General features: G+C 45.3%; 1 protein-coding gene across 1 annotated transcript in view; it reads right to left on the bottom strand.

The window, feature by feature from the left end:
- The window catches only part of TRAF5 (TNF receptor associated factor 5), a 63,488-nt gene that overhangs the window by 21,776 nt on the left and 20,275 nt on the right, over positions 1-21,437 (bottom strand). The window contains exons 2-4 of the mRNA XM_027766375.1: positions 7,627-7,845; positions 6,570-6,627; positions 2,283-2,384 (exon numbers count right to left, since the gene is read on the bottom strand). Coding sequence (XP_027622176.1) covers positions 2,283-2,384; positions 6,570-6,627; positions 7,627-7,844 — 378 coding nt within the window. The 5' untranslated portion in view covers position 7,845. The remainder of the gene's footprint in view (positions 1-2,282; positions 2,385-6,569; positions 6,628-7,626; positions 7,846-21,437) is intronic.

Below are 21,437 nucleotides of genomic sequence, written 5' to 3'. Positions count from 1 at the left end.
AAGAGCGTAAGAAAGGGGAGGGAGAGGAAGCTGCTGCAGAAGTGGTAAAGAAAAGAAGATGGAGGAGATACCGGCTCGTGGGCCCAGCAAAGCCATGAATGGTCCGATTTGTAAAATCAGGAAATATTCTTAACCCGAATGCTAGAAAACAGTGAGATGGACAGTGTTCATTCCAGGGGTCTCCATGGTCAGTTTGGAAAGCAGGCATAGCTCAATGAAGACCTTGGGATCGCTGCACATTACGTGACGCTGACAAGTTACCAAAATCTTAGTGGACTTGTCCCCCCGCACAACAGGGAGATCCTGTACAACAGGGTTGGCAAGCTAAGGCCTGCGGGCCAAATCTGGCCTGCTCCTGGTTTTGTGAATGAAGCTTTACTGGGGAATGGCCATGCTATCAGTTCACATATTGTCCATGGCTGTCTCCCCTCTGGAACAGGAGAGCTGAGCAGTTGCCACAGGCTGTGTGGCCTGCAAACCCGAAAATGTTCACTGTCTAACTTTTGTTTGTTGACCTCTTCTCTGAAGGAAAAGAGAACAGCTTTTCTATAGTAAGATAAATAAATGTAGCTATTCTCCTTTGCCTCTGGAAGCAAGATACAAACGGCGATGGCGGCTGAAATCCACAGCTTCTCTAATTCACTGACGCCGCTGCTCAACTCTCCAAAAAAGCCGGCATTCATCAGAGCTCTGCTACTGGGCCAGCCCTGAAGCACAGGCTTAGTGCTACACAGAGGAGGATGGGTCCTGGCAAGATGGAGAATTAGAGGAACAAGGGCTGTACTGTGACCAGGCCCTGCTGGGGGAGATTTCTCTTTCCTTTCCTCCTGTGTGTGTGCTCTGAGGCATTAAAAGTAAAACCCAACAGGGACCAGTAGGCGTAATGGTTACGAAGCTGGACTCCCACATAGTCGACAGTGGTTTGAGTCCTGAACTCGGTGGCTTGAAACTCATGCTGGGCGCATGTGCATGCATGCCCAAAATCCCTAGAGGAGAAGGGACTGTGGTGTGGCCAACCCCCCTAGGGGGTGATTTCTCACTCTATGTCTCTGAGTGTACATGCCCTATAGCAAAAATCTCCCTAAATACATATATGTGTACATACCAATAAACAAAAACCCGGAACAACTGATACCTGTAAGATCCCAGTACCACACAAGGGGGTGGAGGGGAAAAGGAACAAGGGAAGATAGAAAAGAAACAGGTAGAAGAAAATCAGCACTTTGTCCTAAAGAAGGCGATCTGGTTACCACAGCCATCAAGGGTTCATTTGAGCCTCTTTTTCTTTTTGAGCTTACTGACAATTAAGTTGGAAAAGAGGCCTTTCTGGGTCTAGGACCTGACTACATAAAAGAAGTGGCAAAGGACTGTCACATGAAGACACTAAAGAAGTTTCATGAACCTCCAAAGAAATCCCTGGGTTAACCGGGAATTCATTTACACATCTGTAAGCTCAGTGCCTGGGGGATTTGGATGCATGATACAGAAAAGACTGAATCATCTGAAAAAAATGTTCCAAACTGTGTGGGTGTGAGGGGAAATTTTCAGCAGCCTCCACACAACTCCCTGGAAGCCAGAGAGGCCTGAGTCTTATTCATTTGTAGTGTGATCAAACCTGACAGGGGCCTGCTAGGCAGGGCCTCATTTCCACCTTCCCATTAACAAAATCCCCCAACTGGATGGGAGAGCAGTTACGGTCGTTTTATCTGAAAGGAAATCTTCACGTACACCTGTTTGTTTGCATCACATACCAGTCTTTTACCTTTACCCACATCCTACCTCTGCCCTGCTGTGTGATCTGCCTAAGATCTTCGGCCCTGTGAGACCAGGGCCCACAGCTGCTGAGGAACACTCCCCACAGTACCAGATGAGAGACCAAGTGCTTTTGAGGAAGGGCCCTTACAATCATGTCTTCCGTCAGTTATACCTTGGTTCCTACCCAAAAGACCCCAAGTCCTTCAAAAGGAGCCCCAAATGATATGTTTTTGCTTGAGCATTCCTTTTGCCCAACATGTCTCATACCCTCTCTTTGGCTCAATGATCCATGCCTCACACCATTTACAGTACTCCATGTAGTCCTCACAGAAGGGATCCCTTCACGCACACTTCAGCCCATGGTGTGCTATAGTACTACAAGCACACTGTCTGGCTAGACTGAGAACCCGGAGGGCAACCCAGTGAATCCCTCCACCATGCATAGCCCAGTAGCTGTCACAGAAAGGTGAGTAATATGTATCACAGAAAAACAGTAAAAGCAAACGTCTTTCATGAGTAATACCAACCTGGTATCGTCCCAGAATAATCTTGGCATTACATCCAGGAGCATTTTTGCAATAAACATATAAATTGAGGACTTCTCTCTTACAGCAATTGTCTTTAAATACCTGAAAGATAAACACATAGTTCTCACACACACCAAGGCTTTACAGTAAGGTGAATCAAGCCATGAGTCTGATATTCAAGTATATCTCGAAAGTCAGGTGGAAACTTCCAGACAGTGGTTAGAATGGAAAAAAGTCACACTCTCCATCACACTAAGAGAAAAAGCTGTGTCAGGTACAGATACATACTTCTGACAAGTCACTAAACATACAAGCCAGGTAACTCAACGTCCAGTGCAGCAGGCTGTGCCAGGAGAATCTCACGGTGAACTTGACCCCACATCCTCAAAGGTTAGGAGGGAGAGCCATGGAAAGGGTGACGCTTTCAGCTTCCTGTCTCAGGGTCAATGTTTGTATTACTCATCAAATAGTGTCGCTGAAGCTGAGCTGACACTATTTCAGGACGAACCAGGAGTTGGCACACTTATCTCTGTGAGATAGTAAATATTTTCAGCTTTGCAGCCACATTACAACCATCTCCATGACCACATTTTGATTCGGGTATGCACAATACCTAGATGAATGGGCATAGCTGTGTTCCTATAAAATATGGACACTGAAATTTGAATTTTATATCATTTCCATGTGTCACAAAACCTGGTTTTTATTTTTAAAGTAATTTTTTACTTTGAAATAGCTTAAGACTCAATAAGAAGTTGCACAATTAGGAGAGTCCCTTTGTATCTTGTGATTTCTTTCAATCCTTAAAAAAAAAAAGTAAAAACTGGGAACCAGCAGATGCTGTTAATAGTTATGTTGCTGGACTCCCATGTAGTCGACCGTGGTTTGAGTCCTGGACCCAGCCGTGGACCCAGTGGTTTACACTGATGCCAGGTACGCATGTGTGTGTTCCCCAAGTCTTGAGAGAATGGAGGTGAAGGGATTACAGTGTGGCCATCTCCCTGGGGGGTGATTTCTCGCTTTCTGTCTCTTTGTCTCTGTGTATCTCTCTGGCAAGCTCACACATCCTATAGCAAAAATCTCTCCTAAAAAAATGTAAAAATTGGGCCCTCTAGTGTTGTAGTTAATAAGGCAGCTGGACCCACATGGATGACTATACGGTTTGAGTCCCAAACCTGGCAGCTTGTAAAAGATACTGTGCAAGTATACGTGCATGTCCAAAACCCCAAAGGAGGGCTAGACAGAAGAGAAAGGATTGTTCATAGCCATTCCCCATGATGGGTTGCTTTCTCATGTTCACTCCCTCTCCCTGTCTCTCTCCTCTGGTGGAGAACCTTCTAGCAAATTTTAAAAAATCTTAAAATAAAAAAAAGTAAAATCCATTTTCTTAGCTCTCAGTCTATACAAATGTAGGTGACAGGCTGGATTTATCCCAATATTATGGGATGCCAAGCTCTGGTCTAGTGAACCAGACAGACAGTAAGTCAAGGAGAGCCCTCTGACAGTAAACCACATAAGGAATATAGAGAAGGAACAGCTGAATCAGATTAGGTGCCGAAGGAAAGCCTCCTGAAGGAATGGCTGCTCGAATGTCCTGCAGCAGAATTTTAAAGGAAGGAACTGAACTTAAAAGGGAGTTTTAAGGGATAAAATATTCACGACTATGATTTAGACAATGGTTTCTTTTTTTGGAGAGGTTTTTGCTATAGGGCACGTGCACTCGACAGAAAGACAGAGAGAGACAGAAAGACAGAAAGCGAGAAATCACCCCCCAGGGGGTATGGCCATGCCGCAATCCCTTCTCCTCCATTCTCCTCTCGGGATCTTGGGTGCGCATGCACATGCACCCAGCGTGAGTTTAAGCCACCTGGTCTGAGACTCGAACCACAGTCGACTACATGGGAGTTCAGTGACATAGTCATTACGCTAACTGCTGGTCCCAACAATGGTTTCTTAGATACAACATCAAAAGAACTAGCAACCAAAATAAAACAAACAAACAAAAAAAACAAAAACAAAACACACACACACAGATAAAATGACTTTTTTCAAGCCAAAAAACTTTTGCTAAAACAGACTATCAAAATTAAAAGACTTGAGACTAGGGACCAGAAGACAGCGTAATGGTTACATCACTGGACTCCCACGTAGTCAGCTGTGGTTCAAGTCCCAGATTAAAATTCATGCCAGGTACATGTGCATGCGTACCCAAGGTCCTGAGAGGAGAATGAAAGAAAAGGGACTGTGGCGTAGCCACACCCCTTGGTGGTGACTTCTCGCTTACTCTCTCTCTCTCTCTGGTGAGTGCATCTGCCCTATGGCAAAAATCTCTCCATGGGAGAAAAAGAAAAGACTTTAGACTAGATGGTGGTATAGCTGTAAAGAATGATGCTCTGTGAGACAGACCCACAAGAGAAGGTTGCCAATTCAAGTTCAGAGACTTCTCTCAGTCCACTGGGTACAAATGTGCCTATGATCTGGGACTGACTGAAGCTAGGGGTGGAGTGTTGCATCAGGACCCATGAAGGATACTGCATCTCTATCTCTGCTAGTCTCTCACAATCATGAAATAAATAAAAAATGTTTAAAAATAGTGAAAAGACAATCCACAGAATGGGAGAAAAAGTATTCATAAATCACTTATCTTATAAGAGACTGTATCTAGGGACCAGCAATTAGCGTAATGGCCATGTCACTGGACTCCCATGTAGTCGACCGCGGTTCGTGTCCTGGACCTGGTGACTTAAAACTCACGCCGGGCGTGTGTGCGTGCATGCCCAAGATCCCGAGAGGAGAATGGAGGAGAAGGGATTGCGGCGTGGCCATATCCCTGGGGGGTGATTTCTCACTTTCCATCTCTCTGTCTGGCGAGCGCACGCGCCCTGTAGCAAAAACCTCTCCTCCCCCCTCAAAAAAAAAAAGACTGTATCTAGACTATATAAAAGACTCTTGCAATTAAACAATAAAAGACAAATAACCCAACTTAAAAAAATAGGCAAAGGAACTGAATAGGCATTTCTTCAAAGGAGATATACAAATAGACGATAAACATGAAAAGATTACTCAACATCATTAGCCATCAGGGAAATGCAAATCAAAACCACAAATAAATACTACTTGCACCCTCTAGGAAGTCTATAATCAAAAAGACTGAGAATGACAACTTTTGACAAGGAGCTAGAGAAATGAGAACTTTCATACATTGAGGGCAGGAATGTGAAATGGCACAGCTGCTTTGGAAAAGAGTTGGGCACTTCTCAGAATTTTAAACATAGTTACCATATGACTCAGAAATTCCACTCCCAGGTATCTACTCAAGAAAAACTAAAACATAGGTCCACAAAAACTTGAACGTGAATATTCATGGCAACATGCTCATAAAAGCCCCAAGTAAAAAATAACCCAAACATCTGATTAACTGTTGAATGGACAAAATGCGGTAAAGCCATACAGTGGAAAGGGCCTTGGCAATAAAAAGAAATGAAGTGCTGATGTATTCTTCAACGTGGATGAACCCTGAAAACATTATGCTTAAGGGAAGAACCCACACACAGAAGACCACACGTTGTATGATTTGTTTGATATAAAATATCCAGTGTAGGCAAACTCACAGAAGCAGAAACTAGATAGTGGTTGCCAGGGACTGGAAAGAGGAAGGACAGGGGAGTGACTGCCAATGGGTATGGTGTATCTTCTTGCAATGATGACGGTATTTTGATATTAGATAGGGGCTGTACGGTGGCACAGCAGCAAAACAGATGCTCTGCAAGGAAAGGTTCTGGGTTTGTGTCTGGAGACCTCACTGAGCACACTGGGCACAGGCATATCTAAGATCTGCGGCTGGCTGGGGCTGGATCATGGTATGAGGACCCTGAAGTGTCTTCAACCCTCTGTCTCTCTTGCTTATGGAAGGAAGAAGGAAGTTTTGGGGATTAACCAGAAGAGAAAATGAGTTTCAGAAAACTGGATGCTCTTGTGTCCCCCAGCAGCTCAATGTGGCTGGGGTAATGTGAGAAGCAAGTGAGGGGGAAGCAGAAAAGGAGACCTAGGGCAGAGGACGGAGGGTGAGGAAAGAAAGGACCTAAACAACCTTCTCTCAAACAGGGGTAGTAGTAGGGTCTGACCTGACTGCACAGTAGAGGAATATGGACTCCAAGGAAGGTATCCTCCCCCACCCCCCGCCATCACTCTCCTGCTCCGATCTCCATGTCCAATTCTGGCAGAACACCGATTACTCCTCTACCACCCAGAGAGCTGTTAAATCAAAACAGAAATTTTTTTTCTTACCTCCTGAGATTTAATAATCTCCTTATCTACGGGGCAGATTGGCACTGCATTTAATTCTCTGGAGAAAAAAACAGAAGTAGAGTCAGAATTAGGTATTTAACCGTAACAGATCTTCCAGGAGCAGCCCTAGACCTCCAGCCCCTCTCTATTTCTGAGCAGGCTAGTCCCTGTCGCTGCACACGCTGTTCTTTTTACTCAGAAGGCATCCCCTTCACCGGTCCTTCAGCACCTCCCCAGTCTTTCAGTCTGCATTGAAAATTCCCATTTATCCTCCAGGACACACTGAGTCCTCCAAGACAGAGAAATGCCCTCTGTCCTTTGCTTGTCACACTGCTACAATCAGTCTTCTCCAGTGGACTAAGATGCTGTATAGGGCAGACTCTGGGCCCTGTTCCACGTTGTATCTCTAGCTCGTCACCTCTGTATGTGAGAGCTAAGCTTAGCAAAGTGCCTGGAACACACAGGTGCTGAATGCACCAATACATGAATGAATGCATGAGAACGTGCTGTCAGAACTCCCTCTCAAAGGTTGGGAGGATACAGACGACTGCCTGACTGCCCCTACATACACCCCCACAACACGCTTCCACGCCTTTGCCAGTCTCCTCCCTGAGAATGGCATGAGCCAGGTGTTCCAGCTGCCTAGAAGTGGATATTAGCACTCATGGCAGTGACAGCACCTCAAGGCAAGCAAAGGTTAGAGTGATGACAACCCAGACACTATGAGATCCAGGCCCTTCACAAAAGCCAAGTCCAACAATGGGCTGCAATCTCGGTCTGTTCTCCCATACAAATCAGGTGTTGTCTGAAAAGGTGCGCATATAGAAACAAATTACAAAAAAACAAAACAAAACAAAACAAAACAAAAAAACAATTCATGCACTCATAGAGGGGCCCTGAGATAGTCCCTCTTCATATCTGTGGTTCTATGGCCAACCATGGCAATTCCAAAAATTATGATTATAGTCCAGTGGGCACAGCTGGCATTGAGACACCGAGAATACTCTGGTCTGGTTCTGGCCCACTGTGGCCTGAGCCACAGGCCCTGCCCGCGTACCTCAGGGACAGGATGCAGTGGTGACAGAAGCGGTGCCCACAGCCTGTCTGGTGGGGATTGTGGAGCACCGAATGGCAAAAGGCGCATTTGTAACGCTCCTCCAACTGCTCCACAAACTGGTATTCCGTGTCGGGCTCGAAATCCAAGGAGATGGAGTTGCTGGAATTCTGGCGGATGAAACCACAGGGGACACCTCCTTGCTCCTCCAAGTAAGCCATCCTGGGGAAGGGGAGAAGGAAAATTAGGTGTGCAAACACTCAAACAACTACAGCCATCAGGTGTGTGACTGCTTCATAATTAGGGGACCTGACCCCACCGTCACTGTTGACTTTAGAACAATAGCAACTTCCTGCCACTGGAGGGCTCCTGCAAAAGTGAAATGTCTGGGATCCTCAACGGGAAAGCTGGGCCAGATGATTTCCAACAAGATTCTTCATTGTTGTTGTTTTTTTCTTCTTTTTACATACATTTATTTATTTATTTCATGAGCGAGAAAGAGAGAGCAAGCGAGTATCCCCAGTGAGGTCTTGACTCTGAGATCTACTAACTTCAGCCACCTCTGGGTCATGAGCACTCACATGCCCGAAGTACTCAGATATCCAGACGCAAACCTGGAACCTTCCCACGTGGGCCATCACAGTGTAGCACCACATTCTACCACGGCACACTGTCTGGCCCCAGACTCCTACCAAGATTCTATGCGACTTGAGCTCTTTGTGCGCCAGATCACCCTGATCTCAGACTTCTAGCCTTCAGAGCTAGAATAAAGAAACATGTGGTTGTCTGCAAGCTACCTAGTCCATGCTACTGTTACAGCAGCCTGACTTAACTAACGCAGCACACCATTTAGTCAGCTCAAACTAAGAACACATCATTTGCCACCAGAACTAAGTAAGGGCCCAGAAATTGCTTTCTCCTCCAATCCAGCTCCATATTAGATAGCAAGGGTGATATGAAAATCCAAGTACAATTCACATTTCTCTCCCGTCTTTTGGTGGTTTCCCAGAGTTCCAAGGGAAAAGTCCACAACTGAGTAGGCTACAAGACAGTGCCTTCCCCAACTGGCCCAACCCTGGATCTCTCTTGCCCTTGCTTTCTGCATCTAGTCACCAGGCTTTCTTTTTAGTTCTTCTAATACACCATGCTATCTCCTGCCACAGGGCCCTTGCACAGCTTTTGTCTCTAGAGTACGCCTTCCCCTATTCTATCCCCTTCATTTAATTAACTTACATTCATGCTGCAAATTTTGTTTAAGCAGTATATCCTTGGGTAAGCTTCCTCTTCTCCATTTGGCCTAACAGTTTAGACCTGACTCACCAGTCTGAAAAGCAAGTATGGCCTCCAGAAAGTGCTAGGGGAATTGGGGGTGGGGAGATAGTATGTAATCCTTCTGAATAGCTGAACATGAACGTATTACTATTCAAGCATAAATAAATATATAAAAATAAAAAACATCTTCTAAGCCAGTATCCCTCAGAGAAGCAGGTTCCTTTCTTCCACAGCAATACTTGGTTTGAAACTAGACACACATTTATGTGATTACTTGATTCGTTTCTGTGTCCCGTGATGACATGCACATCACATTGGTCTTGTTCATGCCACTCCTAGCACTGAGTATGACACAGAGAACTCAGTTGTTTGTTGTATTAATGTTATTCAATGGACTTTTTGAAAAACTCTCAACAGGAGGGACCAGCAGGTGGCATGGTGGTTAGGGTGCTGGATACTCCCATATGGCTGACCATGGTGTGAGTCCCGGACCTGCTGGCTTGCTTCTCACTTTTCCTCTCTCTCTCTCTCTCAATCTGTGTGTGTGTGTGTGTGTGTGTGTGTCTGGTCAAGTTAAAATAAATGAATAAATAATATTAAATAAAAGAAAAAAAAAGAAAAAGAAAAACTCTCAACAGAACAGTTGCAACTATTGATGACTCCTTACATGGCGATTCTTCACCTTTATTGAGCAAAGACTAACTTTGAAAATGTGATGAAAACTCTAGACCTTCTCTCCACAAAACAGTCAGCAGAAATGTTGCTGCTCTTCAGATCCCTCGTGACTTTTCCACAGCTCTGCTCAGGCCACCAGCTGATCCTTCTCTCTTGTAGCTCTGGCTGGCTTCCCTCATTGCTGAGTGGCCTGAGTCTGGGGTGTACCCTGGGTGAATAAGCAGAGTAAGCAACTGGCCTCTTGTAGCAAATAAAGCTTTCTCCCTGGAGGGATCAGCAGATGAGGGCACTTTTTTTTTTTTTTATTTTTTGAATTCTGGGGTTTAAGACCAAAGCTCCACCTTTCCCCCCTCTGCATGTGTTTCCTGCAGAACTTCACGGGTGGTAGGTGAGCAGTGTCAGAGGTGATTCTTCCTCTTTTCACCATGGTCGACTCTTGGGATTTGATGAGAGTCTTCATTCTAAGGATGAAGACGCATAACACTAGATTTGCATGCACAACCCCAATAATCAAGACCTACCTTTCTCAGATGAAACTTCCCTAATCTGCCCTGTGTTCTCTAGTCTCAAGGGAGGGTGATGTTTCATGCCGTGTACCCTTCTGTCACGTCTGTGTCCCTCTGACATTCTCTCCTGAGACATGGTTAATGTCTGTGTCACACAACATCTAAATTTGGATGCTCTGAGATGTACCCTAAAGGGACAGGCTCCTTCAACCCTTAGAATGAGGCAGTAGGACAGATTGGGTTGTTTTACATTACATTCTATCCTCTTTCTTCACACAACCATCTATGGTACTCACCTGTGTGTAGATCTACCTTCCTCTAAATAGTTCTTAAACTTTTTGGTCTCAGCAATCTCCCTTTACACTTGCTGTGGTGTGAATGTATGTATCCCCCAGAATCCTGTGTTAAACCTAAGCTCCAATATGACAGTATTAAAACACTGGTGATAAGGGGTTATTAAGTCAGGAGGCCAGAGCCCTCAGGAACGGGATTAGTGACCTGATAAAAGGACTGGAGGGAACTACCTAAGCCTTTGGCCCACCTTCTCTTCCATCACGTGAGGACACAGCAATGAGACATCATTTTGGAAGCTAAAGAGCATCACTCACCAGACACTAAATTTGTTGGCACCTTGGTCTTGAATATCCCAGCTTGCAATACTGTAGGATGTAAGTTTCTGTTCTTTATAAATTATCCAGTCTCAGATATTTTGCTAGAGCAGTACATGCTGACTAAGGTAACACTCTTAAAAGTTGAGGCCTCAAGGATTCGTAATAGCTAACACAATATTAAAAAAGAAGAGTGGGGAAAAAAAATACCAGGAAAAAAGAAGAGTGGAACCAGCAGATGGCATAATGGTTACATCACTGGACTCTCATGTAGTTGACTGTGGTTCGAGCACTGGACCTGGTGGCTTAAAACTCCCATTGTGCATGTGTGTGCACACATGCATGTCCAAAATCCTGAAAAGAGACTAGAGGAGAATGGATTGCAGTGTGTCCATCTCCCTGGGGGGTGATTTTTCAGTTTCTGCCTCCCTCTGACTCTTTGGCAATCGCATGCACCCTATCTCAAAAAAAAAAAAAAAGAGAGAGAGAGAGAGTGACCGAGAGAGAGAGAGAGAGAGAAGAACAAACTTGGAAGACTGACTCTAATCAATTTCAAAACTCATTATAGCTCTCTGGGCTTGGACCTAGTTGGCGGCAATATAGCTAAATACACCAAGAAGGTTGGCATCCTCAGTAAACACACAACTTGCTATGGTGCTTCCCTCCAAAAGATGGTGAAGAAAACTGAAATCAGCCAGCATGCCAAGTACACTTACTCCTTCTGTGGCAAAACCAAGATGAAGAGATGGGCTGTGGGGATCTGACACTGTGGTTCCTGCATAACAATAGTAGCCATGGGACCAGCAGTTAGCATAATGGCTATGTTGCTGGATTCCAAATAGTCGACTGCAGTTCGAGTCCCGGACCCAGTGGCTTAAACTCACGCCGGGCGCATGTGTGTGCATGCCCAAGATCCTGAGAGGAGAAAGGAGAAGAGATTGCAATGTGGCCATCCCCCCTGGGGGGTGATTTCTCACTTTCTGTCTCTCTGTCTCTCTCTGTCTTTCTGGCGAGCGCACACGCCCTATAGCAAAAACCATGGTTGTTGTTAATTGTATTAGATATTCTTTTTACACTGTAAATAGCACTTTTTCAGGAGACTTGGAAATTAAAGTCCTTCTAGTTTGGAAAAGCATGCTGAGATGGTTTATAAGCTAGTTTCCCCCCCCCATACTTAAATGATAACCATATATCACAGGAATGTAAGACAGGTTAGTTGTTTATCTTACTAAGTCTATACTTGCCAGTTAAACTTTTTATGAGATGCATTGGCACAAATTGTTTAAATTTTCTTTTGAAATCAGAGTTAATATCTTAATACTTCTAAAGGTGTAGACACATGATATGATACATACACACTGTTGCTTTTGGTTTTGGTGTTTTGATCATATACTCTGATCAACATCTTCAGAAAACAATATAAAACATAAGTAGAATGTCACATCAAATTTTGTACCTGTCTGCCATTCTCCATTTTTCAGTATTCATAGCATTGAATTTAAGTTGAAATAGATAGTCGCATTAACAAAAATGAAGTTCTTTGGAGAGAAAAAAAACTCTTTAAAGTACAATAATCAGGATGGTGTAGTATTGGTGAAAGAACAAATAGATTCATGGGACAGAAAAAAGAGCTCAGGAACAACCCACATGAATGTAGTCAACTGGTTCATTTCAATCTACCCATGCAGGCAGTAGCCAAAGGGGTTGGGAAGAGGTGCACATACTTGGCTCTTACCTAAAGTAAGAAAGAGCCCATTAAGTGGTCTCGCTGTAGGAGCTGCTCTGGCAACCCAGGAGCCCTTTGAAGCACTTCGGGAAACATTGCTCTGGAAGGTTGCTGTGTGAACCTGTCTTGTCAGCTCAGTGCTGGCAAGCCCAGCATGTTATGACCTTGCTTCTGCAAGGTCACCTTGCTCCTGCCAAGCAGCCAGCAGAGGTCTGAGGACTGAATGACCTGTCCTTCTCCCCAGCCCTGTGCATAATTCCTGGACCTATTCAACAAGCCTGTCATCTGCTGACTTGATTCATTTTCTAATTTGTTGTAGTCTAGACCAGTATTTCTTCTTATGAAATTGTTTACTTTCCCAAGCAGAGGATATACTACATCCTAGACTGGTCCCAAGAATGCAGCAGAACTACAAGGGAAGATCCTGGTTTCATGCCCTAGGACCTCCTATATATGCTGGTATGTGCATGCCCATGATCCAGACTTAGGCTGGGAGTGGATTGTGGTGTGAAGACCCTGTCTCTCTCTCACAGAAGAAACAAACCAGGTGGCATGGTGGTTAAGGTGCTTGACTCCTAAATGACTGACTATGGTTCAAATCCCAGACCTAGTATAGAAAATCATGTGGGACAGAGACCAGAAGTTGGCGTAATGGCTACATCGCTGGACTCTCATGTAGTTGACCATGGTTTGAGTCCCAGATCTGGTGGCTTAAACTCACTCTGGGTGTGTGCGTGCGTGCACAAGATCCCAGAGGAGAAAGAAGGAGAAGGAGTGCGAGTGCACTCATCCTATAGCAAAAACTTCTCAAGAAAGAAAGAAAATCACACAGGGCATGTGTGCATGCGTGCCCAAAATATCAAGAAAAGAATGGAAAAGAAGGGACTGTGGCATGGCCATCCCTCTGGAGGATGAGTTCTCATTTTCCCTCTCTCTGTCTCCTGCAAATGTACATCCCTTGTGGCAAAAACATTAAAATGATAATAAGAAGAAGCATGGGCCAGCAGGTGGCACGGTGATTAAGGTGCTGGACTCCTACATGGCTGACTGCGGGTCAAGTCCCAGCTGCTTGAAAATCACACTGGGCTCAGGACCAGCAGTTGGCATAATGGCTGTGTTGCTGGACTCCCATGTAGTCGACCACAGTTCAAGTCCCTGACCTGGTGACTTAAACTCACACCAGGCACATGTGCATGCGTGCCCAAGATCCCGAGAGGAGAATGGAGGAGAAGGGGTTGCGGCGTGGCCATCCACCCTGGGGGGTGATTTCTCACTTTCTGTCTCTCTCTGTCTTTCCGACGAGCACACACACCCTATAGCAAAAACCTCTCCAAAAAAAAAAAAAGAAGAAGAAAAGAAAATCACACTGGGCGAAGTATGCATGCATGCCTAAATTTCTGAGAGGAGAATAGAGGAGAAGGCACAGAGGTGTGTCCATCTCCCCTGGAGGAGTGATTTCTCACTTTCCCTCTCACTGTCTCTCTATGGAGAGCGCACATGCCCTATGGCAAAAAACTAAAAATAAAGAAATAAATGTAAAATTAAAATAAGCAATTACATTAGCTATAAGATATGGGCTTTAGATGTTTCAGGGTGGTATTCTCATACATAAGGGGAGCAAAGATGTCTGCCAGGGTCAGATCTGCTTCCTTCCTCTGAAGCTCTGCCAGGCTGCGCTCACTGACATGAGAGAGCCCAATAACAGGACTACAGAGGCTGATGTTTCTTTGTCTAATAAATATATTCTCCAGTTACTATGATATTTCCAGCTAGCCCGCCATTCCCAGGCAGCTGCTTAGTGGAAATGAGTAAGCACTCTATTTTATTAAAACCTTTCCTCGTGTGTATCACCACTTACCTAACAGAAACAGCAACAAAAGAGCTCGGTCCGTGCAAACAACAGAAACATCATCAAAACTACCAATAATTGAGCTTGTAAATTGCCTTTCTGCAGTCAACAGTATTTTATTTTACCATTGATAGTCTTCTTGCCAAAGTTACTAACTCAAGCCAAAAAAGGCAAGAGAAAAATCACATTCCATCCACTCTCTAACAACTCTTAAGTTTCCTTTAATCGCCATTTTTGTTTGTTTCATAACTTGATGCCACCGTTCTGTAAGAATGTCTTAGGAATCCCAAAGGGAAGCTGTGAATGCCATGATTTGAATTCTTCACTTACATATTTCTTCTGACTCATCTAGGGGTAATATCTAATAAATGGTCTAACAATTGAAGCAGCATGAGTTCAGCTTTCATTTACCACAAAAAGAACACACAGCTTACAGAATTTAGGCTCAGATTTAACAAAGAAAAGTAGGTCCTTATCTGTTTGTCCATACCACCTCCACAGGTCCCCTACATCCTGTCTTAAATATTTGTGAATTTTTTTTCTTTAGAGAGATTTTTGCTATAGGGCATGTGTGCTCACCAGAGAAACAGAAAGCGAGAAATCAACCCCCAAGAACATGGCTATACTGCAATCCCTTCTCCTCTCAGGATCTTGGACACACAAGCACATGTGCCTGGTGTGAGTTTTAAGCTACTGAGTACAGACTCGAACCACAGTCGACTACATGGGAATCCAGTGAAGTAACCATTACACCATCTGCTGGTCCCTCAGGAATGTTTTTATATAACACACACATATATATACACACACACACACATATATATATACACACACACACACACATATATATACACACACACACACATATATATATATATATAGTTCATTAGATATAAGCCTAGGAGCTATGTCTCCAGGTTTTCAAACTCTGAATCTTAGAGAGTTATTAGTTATTACAGATCAAATCTGAGAGGGAAATAGCACAGGACTAGCAATGTAAGTTTGATCTCTGCTCTGCTGTTCATCAGCTAGGAAACCCTGGGGAAGACATCCATAGCCCGCTGGTCTACAAAGCCCAGCACTGACTCAGTGTGCACTATGCCCTGGATCAGGTTCTGAGAATGCAGAGGCTGTGACACTGAATTTGTGCTTGAGGCCCTCCAAGGGCAGAGGAAATCAGATAAGGAATAACATTATCCTGGTGGCACGTACCACAAGAAAGAGATTTAGACAGGGGGACCAGCAGTTAGTGTAATGGCTGTGTCCCTGAACTCCCATGTAGTTGACCGCGGTTCGAGTCCCAGACCTGGTGGCTTAAAGTCACGCCAGGCGCGTGTGCATGCGTGCCCAAGATCCCAAGAGGAAAATGGAGGAGAAGGGATTGAGGGGTGGTCATCCCCCCTGGGGGGGGGGGTTTCTTTCTTTTTAGTTCTCTGTCTCTGTCTTTCTGGCGAGTGAACGCGGCCTATAGCAAAAACCTCTCAAAAAAAAAGAGAGATTTAGACAAAGAATGTTGGAGCCCAGATAAGAGTAGTTAACATTTTCTGGGGTATCTCTGCTGATTCCACAAGGGAAGCATCATAACTAGTCATGAAGGAGGAGGAGCCATTTTCTACATGAACACAATAAAAGAACTTCCCAGAAGGAATCATACAAGTTCTAGAATGGTTACTAGTTAACTGCAGCTGAAGGAGAATTAGGAAACATGAGAGTCTCTGGGGCTCTGCCTTGGTCTACACCATGAAGTGGGGTGAAGGCTGACCCTACACTCTGTTTCCCAGGCTCATGGCTTCTGCTAGTTTCAGTCAGTGTGAGACACTGTCAGGAGACTGATGGGTAGGAGGAAGGGAGAAGCCACAGATTTCTCCCCCTTTCCCTGTGTAGGGCTGCATCTAACACTGACTGGGTCTCCTGCTGGTTCTAATCTCCACCAGATGAAACCCCATCTCCCCATCTCTTCTTTGTACTTTCAGTTCTAGAGAGGGTGGGCAGGCTCCTGCTCCAGTTGATCTGTAGTTGCTTTGCTCTGAAACTCCGATTACTTCCCAGCTCTTTCCTATCACCTGTGCAACTGTTTCCCTCAGAAGTTAACTCCCTGCTGGAAACAACTGGGCAGGCCTGTGGGCTGTAAATATAAAGAGAAAGTGTGTCCTAAAGAGCCCTGGGTGAATGCTGTAGTCAAGAATGTTGTACTGGGGAAACAGCAGTTAGCCTAATGGCTATGTCGCTGGACTCCCACGTGGTCGTCCGCGGTTCGTGTCCCGGACCCGGTGGCTTAAAACTCACGCCGGGCGCGTGTGCATGCGTGCCCAAGATCCCGAGAGGAGAATGGAGGAGAAGGGATTGCGGCGTGACCATCCCCCCTGGGGGGTGATTTCTCGCTTTCTGTCTCTATGTCTCTCTCTGTCTGTCTGGCGAGCGCACGCGCCCTACAGTGAAAATCTCTCTCAAAAAAAAAAGAATGTTGTACTGTACCCCATGGATGATCAACAGACGTCAGGCCCAAGTTGGGAGTTTATGGGAAGAGGTAACTACAGCAGAGCAAAGAAGGACGCCATTGGCCTGATTCAGGTGGTGGCAGAATGAAGCCATGTTTGGGAAGCATTTCTGAGATTAAATGAGTAGGTTTAGGAATGGATAAGATGAAAGGGTTGAAGGAAAAGAAGGCTGAGGAAGACTCCCAAGTTCCAGTGGAAGACAGTAAATGTAGCACAGTGAGAGAGAACAAGAGAGAAAAGGAAGAAAAGAGTAGGGAGAGGATTTTTCCAGGCTGGGGTCCCTTAGGGGCACCTGGGGTTCAGGGCTGAGTCAGATCAGTTAACATCTCAGTCTCTTGTATCAGAATACATTGTATTGGGTTGTCGGAAAAGTCACGAAGCATTTTTGCATAGAAAAATACATCATGACTTTTCCAACAACCTAAAATTACACAGCAGAATTATAAGATGCTATGGTTTGAATGTGTTCCCCAAAGCTCATGTGTTAGAAATACAATTCCTAGGCCAGCCCGTGGCCTGACGGTTAAGGTAGCTAGATCCCACGGTTCCGACTGTGCGGTTCTCAAGCTGGACCTGGCAGCTTGAGTGTGTCGTGAAGAGCCCTGGGTTTATGGCATAGTTAAGAATGTCACATTTTACCCCATGGGTAAACACAGAGGTCAGGCCCAGGCTAGAAGTTTACTACAACAGAGTAAAGGAGATGCCATCAGCCTGATCCAAGGCTCAGTGGAATCATGTTTGGGAAACTGAACCTGGCAGCCTGAGAAACACGCCAGGCACCACATGTGTGTGTGTGCCCAAAATCCCAAAAGGAAACACCTGGACAGGGTGAAGAGAAGGGGCAGCAGTGTGACCATTCCATATGATGTGCTTTCTTGTTTCCTTTTCTGCCTATCTGCCTCTCTCATGCACATTCTTGCAATTTTTTTTTTTTAAAAGGAAAGAAACTTAATCCTCAATGTGACAGAGTTGGAAAGTGAGGCCTAATGAGAGGTATTTAAATTACGATGACCCTATCATCATGAGTGGATTGATGTCCTATCCAGAGTGGATTGTTCATCACAGAAGTGTGTCTCTTACAAAAGCGAGCTTAGTTCCTCTGCTCTCTCTTCCATGTGATGCTTTCTGCCCTCGTATGATGCAGCAAGAAGGCCTGACCAGAGTCAGCCCATTATCTTGGACTTCCTAGCCTCCAGAACCAGGAGTAAATAACCTTCTGCTCATTACAGATTGCCTAGCCTGTGCTATTCTATTTTGGCAGCATGAAGCACACTAAGACACATGATTCATTAGAGGAAATTACATGATCCCTAGAAATTACATTTTCTTTGTGTTAATAATGATTAATTTTCAAACTGCACTGGGCCTTTTCTTTTTTTTTTTTTTACCTTAAATACTCCCACACGGCTGACCACAGTTTGAGTCCTGGACCTGATGGCTTACTCTCTCACTTTCTCTCTGTCTCTGTCTCTCTCTGGTCAAATTAAAATTAAAAAAAAAGTTAATTAATAAATAAAATTAAATAAATAATTCTTGGGGGAAAAAAGTAATTTTCTTGTCATATTGATGTACTAGGTATAGCTCTATACCAGGAAAGTAAGATCTGCAAAGATTAAGACATCCAGAGAGAGTATGGGAAAAATGGTTTGAAGTGGGTAATCAAGTCTATGGTCTAATCCTTCCTACCAGCCCGGCAGCTAGAGCACAACCCGTGGCGCTCCTGTGTGGGACTGCATTGGAGCTGCTCCCCCCAGGAATCTCCCCTTTAGCCTTCGGTGACCCTCCACTGCTTTCTAGGCCTGAGACCCTCACTAGTAATGTTTCTATTAGAACAAACTCATAGAGCCCAGGGGGCTGTAGTTAAGTATGGTGCTTCCTGGGCAAAGGGACTGAGGGACAGGCCCAGGCTCCTCTGTAACGGAGGGTCCTAAGAGCTGGAGAGTCAAGAGAGACTGCTGAGAGGTTGCTTTCTGGTCAACATTAAATAAAAAAAAAAAGTTAATTAATAAATAAAATTAAATAAATAATTCTTGGGGGAAAAAAGTAATTTTCTTGTCATATTGATGTACTAGGTATAGCTCTATACCAGGAAAGTAAGATCTGCAAAGATTAAGACATCCAGAGAGAGTATGGGAAAAATGGTTTGAAGTGGGTAATCAAGTCTATGGTCTAATCCTTCCTACCAGCCCGGCAGCTAGAGCACAACCCGTGGCGCTCCTGTGTGGGACTGCATTGGAGCTGCTCCCCCCAGGAATCTCCCCTTTAGCCTTCGGTGACCCTCCACTGCTTTCTAGGCCTGAGACCCTCACTAGTAATGTTTCTATTAGAACAAACTCATAGAGCCCAGGGGGCTGTAGTTAAGTATGGTGCTTCCTGGGCAAAGGGACTGAGGGACAGGCCCAGGCTCCTCTGTAACGGAGGGTCCTAAGAGCTGGAGAGTCAAGAGAGACTGCTGAGAGGTTGCTTTCTTTGGGAGCACTCAGGCTCTTTGAGTTTCACTTCAAAAAAGTGGGGGCTTAAGGCTGGCTAGGTGCTCCAGAATGGTCCTGATCCATGGGCAGCTGAGGGGCAACGGGGGCCCCCCCAGCCACAGGACGGGTGGCTGGAAGGCAAATTGTCCATTTTCAAGCACCGTTCAGGCCGCAAGCCAACTCCCTAACACCTACACGCAGCAGTCTGAGGAGGTGACATGTGAATACATTATCCCCCAAACTCACCTAAGGCCCAACAGAGAGTCCTGAGCTTAAAGGAAGAGAAATTATGGCAGATGATAAGGGAAAATTTAAATGCCCAATCCCAAAATGCAGTGGCCCAAGGAGACTCTGGACTGGGCAGTATTCTGAAAGCCAATAGCCCTGGGCTAGAACCAGACACTCACCTGCTGGAAGGAGAGGCAGTACCCCCTCCAAGTCACCCCCTCAACTCTGTTCTTCCAGGAAGAACAGTTACTTTCAGAAAATAAAAAATGGAGGAGGAAAAAAAAAAAGTACTTTATCTATTACACCATCCCTATGGCACAGGGAGAACTAAAACAGGCTCGAAGCTGTCCCAAAGCTTCCATCAGCTATGGCCAAGAGATCTTTCCTCCTAGTCTGAAGAAATCCCTCCAGACAACTGCTAGGGATCTGACCCAACCCTTAACTTTCTCTTCCTCTCCACTGGTAGGCAGCTCATTCCCATAGCTTAGAACAACAGCAACAACAACAAAACCTTTGGATGCCCTCTGAGGGCAGGTTAGACAGAGAGGAAGGGCCTTGGAGAAAGGCAGAAGTAATAAGACCATTTTCCACTGGGCCTAACATGGTGGAGAGACCACACAGAGACGAGGTGACCATATCAGCCAGAGGAGACGTGACAATAGTCGTGTCCCCCCAGCCCCACCCACCGTCCCACCGTAAGTGGCTTTAGTGTCTCAGAGGCAGAGATAAGGGTGCATTTTCTTTCCCTTATGCATTCACGGGGTTTTCTTGGAAATGGGACTAAGAATAACATGGATAAGATTTCAATTCCTTTGAAGAGAAATGTGATTTCTCAAGTCATCAGGAAACCTCTGGTTCCTCATTTCCCTAGTCATGCAGCAAATGCTGTTGGTGAAGGAAGCAGGTGCAGGCTGAGGGCTGCCCTGCCTTGCTCTGGGCTGCCCGCCCACCCGTGTCCTGACACTGCCTTACTTGGTCTCATAGGGATGTCTTTAGTGGAACTCTCTCCCCTCAGAACCATGCAGAATCCTCCTGGCTCCAGATGATCCTCCTCAGGCACCCAAGGAGACCACTTAGATTTACTCTCAGAACTTAGACCAAGAGAATGAAAGCAAGCACTGTGGATCCCGTCATGTGGAAGCTCTCCTGGAATGTTAGGAAGCTTTGCTGACTGCAGCGCTCTCAGCCCATCCTCGCCTTCACTCTTTCACCCTCCCCACTGCTATCTAGGGACAGCCCAGAGAGCTCCGGGGACTAGGAGCCATCCTCATTCTCTCCAGATCTGCCTCCCAGGCCTGGCCTGGAGGCCTCAGTCAACACCTGGTAAGTACGAAGGGACACAAGGGGTTAATGTGAGGCTACAGTGGAAGAGGGCTATGGGTGCAGGGCCAGGAGGTCAATCTAGACAGTTCTGGTTGAGGCAGAGGCAAGAGGACCACATGAAAACATGTGAATGGGACCTTGGAGTTGGCATTGGATACAGGTTAGGATCACACTCTATGAGGCCATGTCAAGGCATGAAGCCAACTCTACACATGCATAGCTTATTTTAATCTTGACACAACCCTATGACCTATGTATTACCATCACTCTCCATTTTTCAAACGAGAAAACTGAAGTCAGAAAGCAATGGAGGGACCAGCAGGTGGCGTAGTGGTTACATTGCTGGACTCTCACATGTCCGACCGTGGTTCAAGTCCAGGATTTGAAGGCTTGAAACTCACGCTGGCTGCATGTGCGTGAGTGCCCAAAATCCTGAGAGGAGAATGGATGAGAAAGGACTATAGTGTGGCTATCACTCCTGGGAGGTGATTTCTAGTTTTTTCTCTCTCTCTCTCTGGCAAGCACAAGTAACCAATAGCAAAAATCTCCCTCTAAAAAATAATAAATACTATAGTGGTTTTTTTTTTTTTTGGAGAGGTTTTTGCTATAGGGCGCGTGTGCTCACCAGACAGACAGAGAGAGACATAGAGACAGAAAG

Source organism: Tupaia chinensis, unplaced genomic scaffold, assembly GCF_000334495.1.
Source record: "Tupaia chinensis unplaced genomic scaffold, TupChi_1.0 Scaffold142846_1, whole genome shotgun sequence".
NCBI classification, from domain to species: domain Eukaryota; kingdom Metazoa; phylum Chordata; class Mammalia; order Scandentia; family Tupaiidae; genus Tupaia; species Tupaia belangeri.
This window is presented reverse-complemented; position numbering and strand designations above follow the sequence as displayed.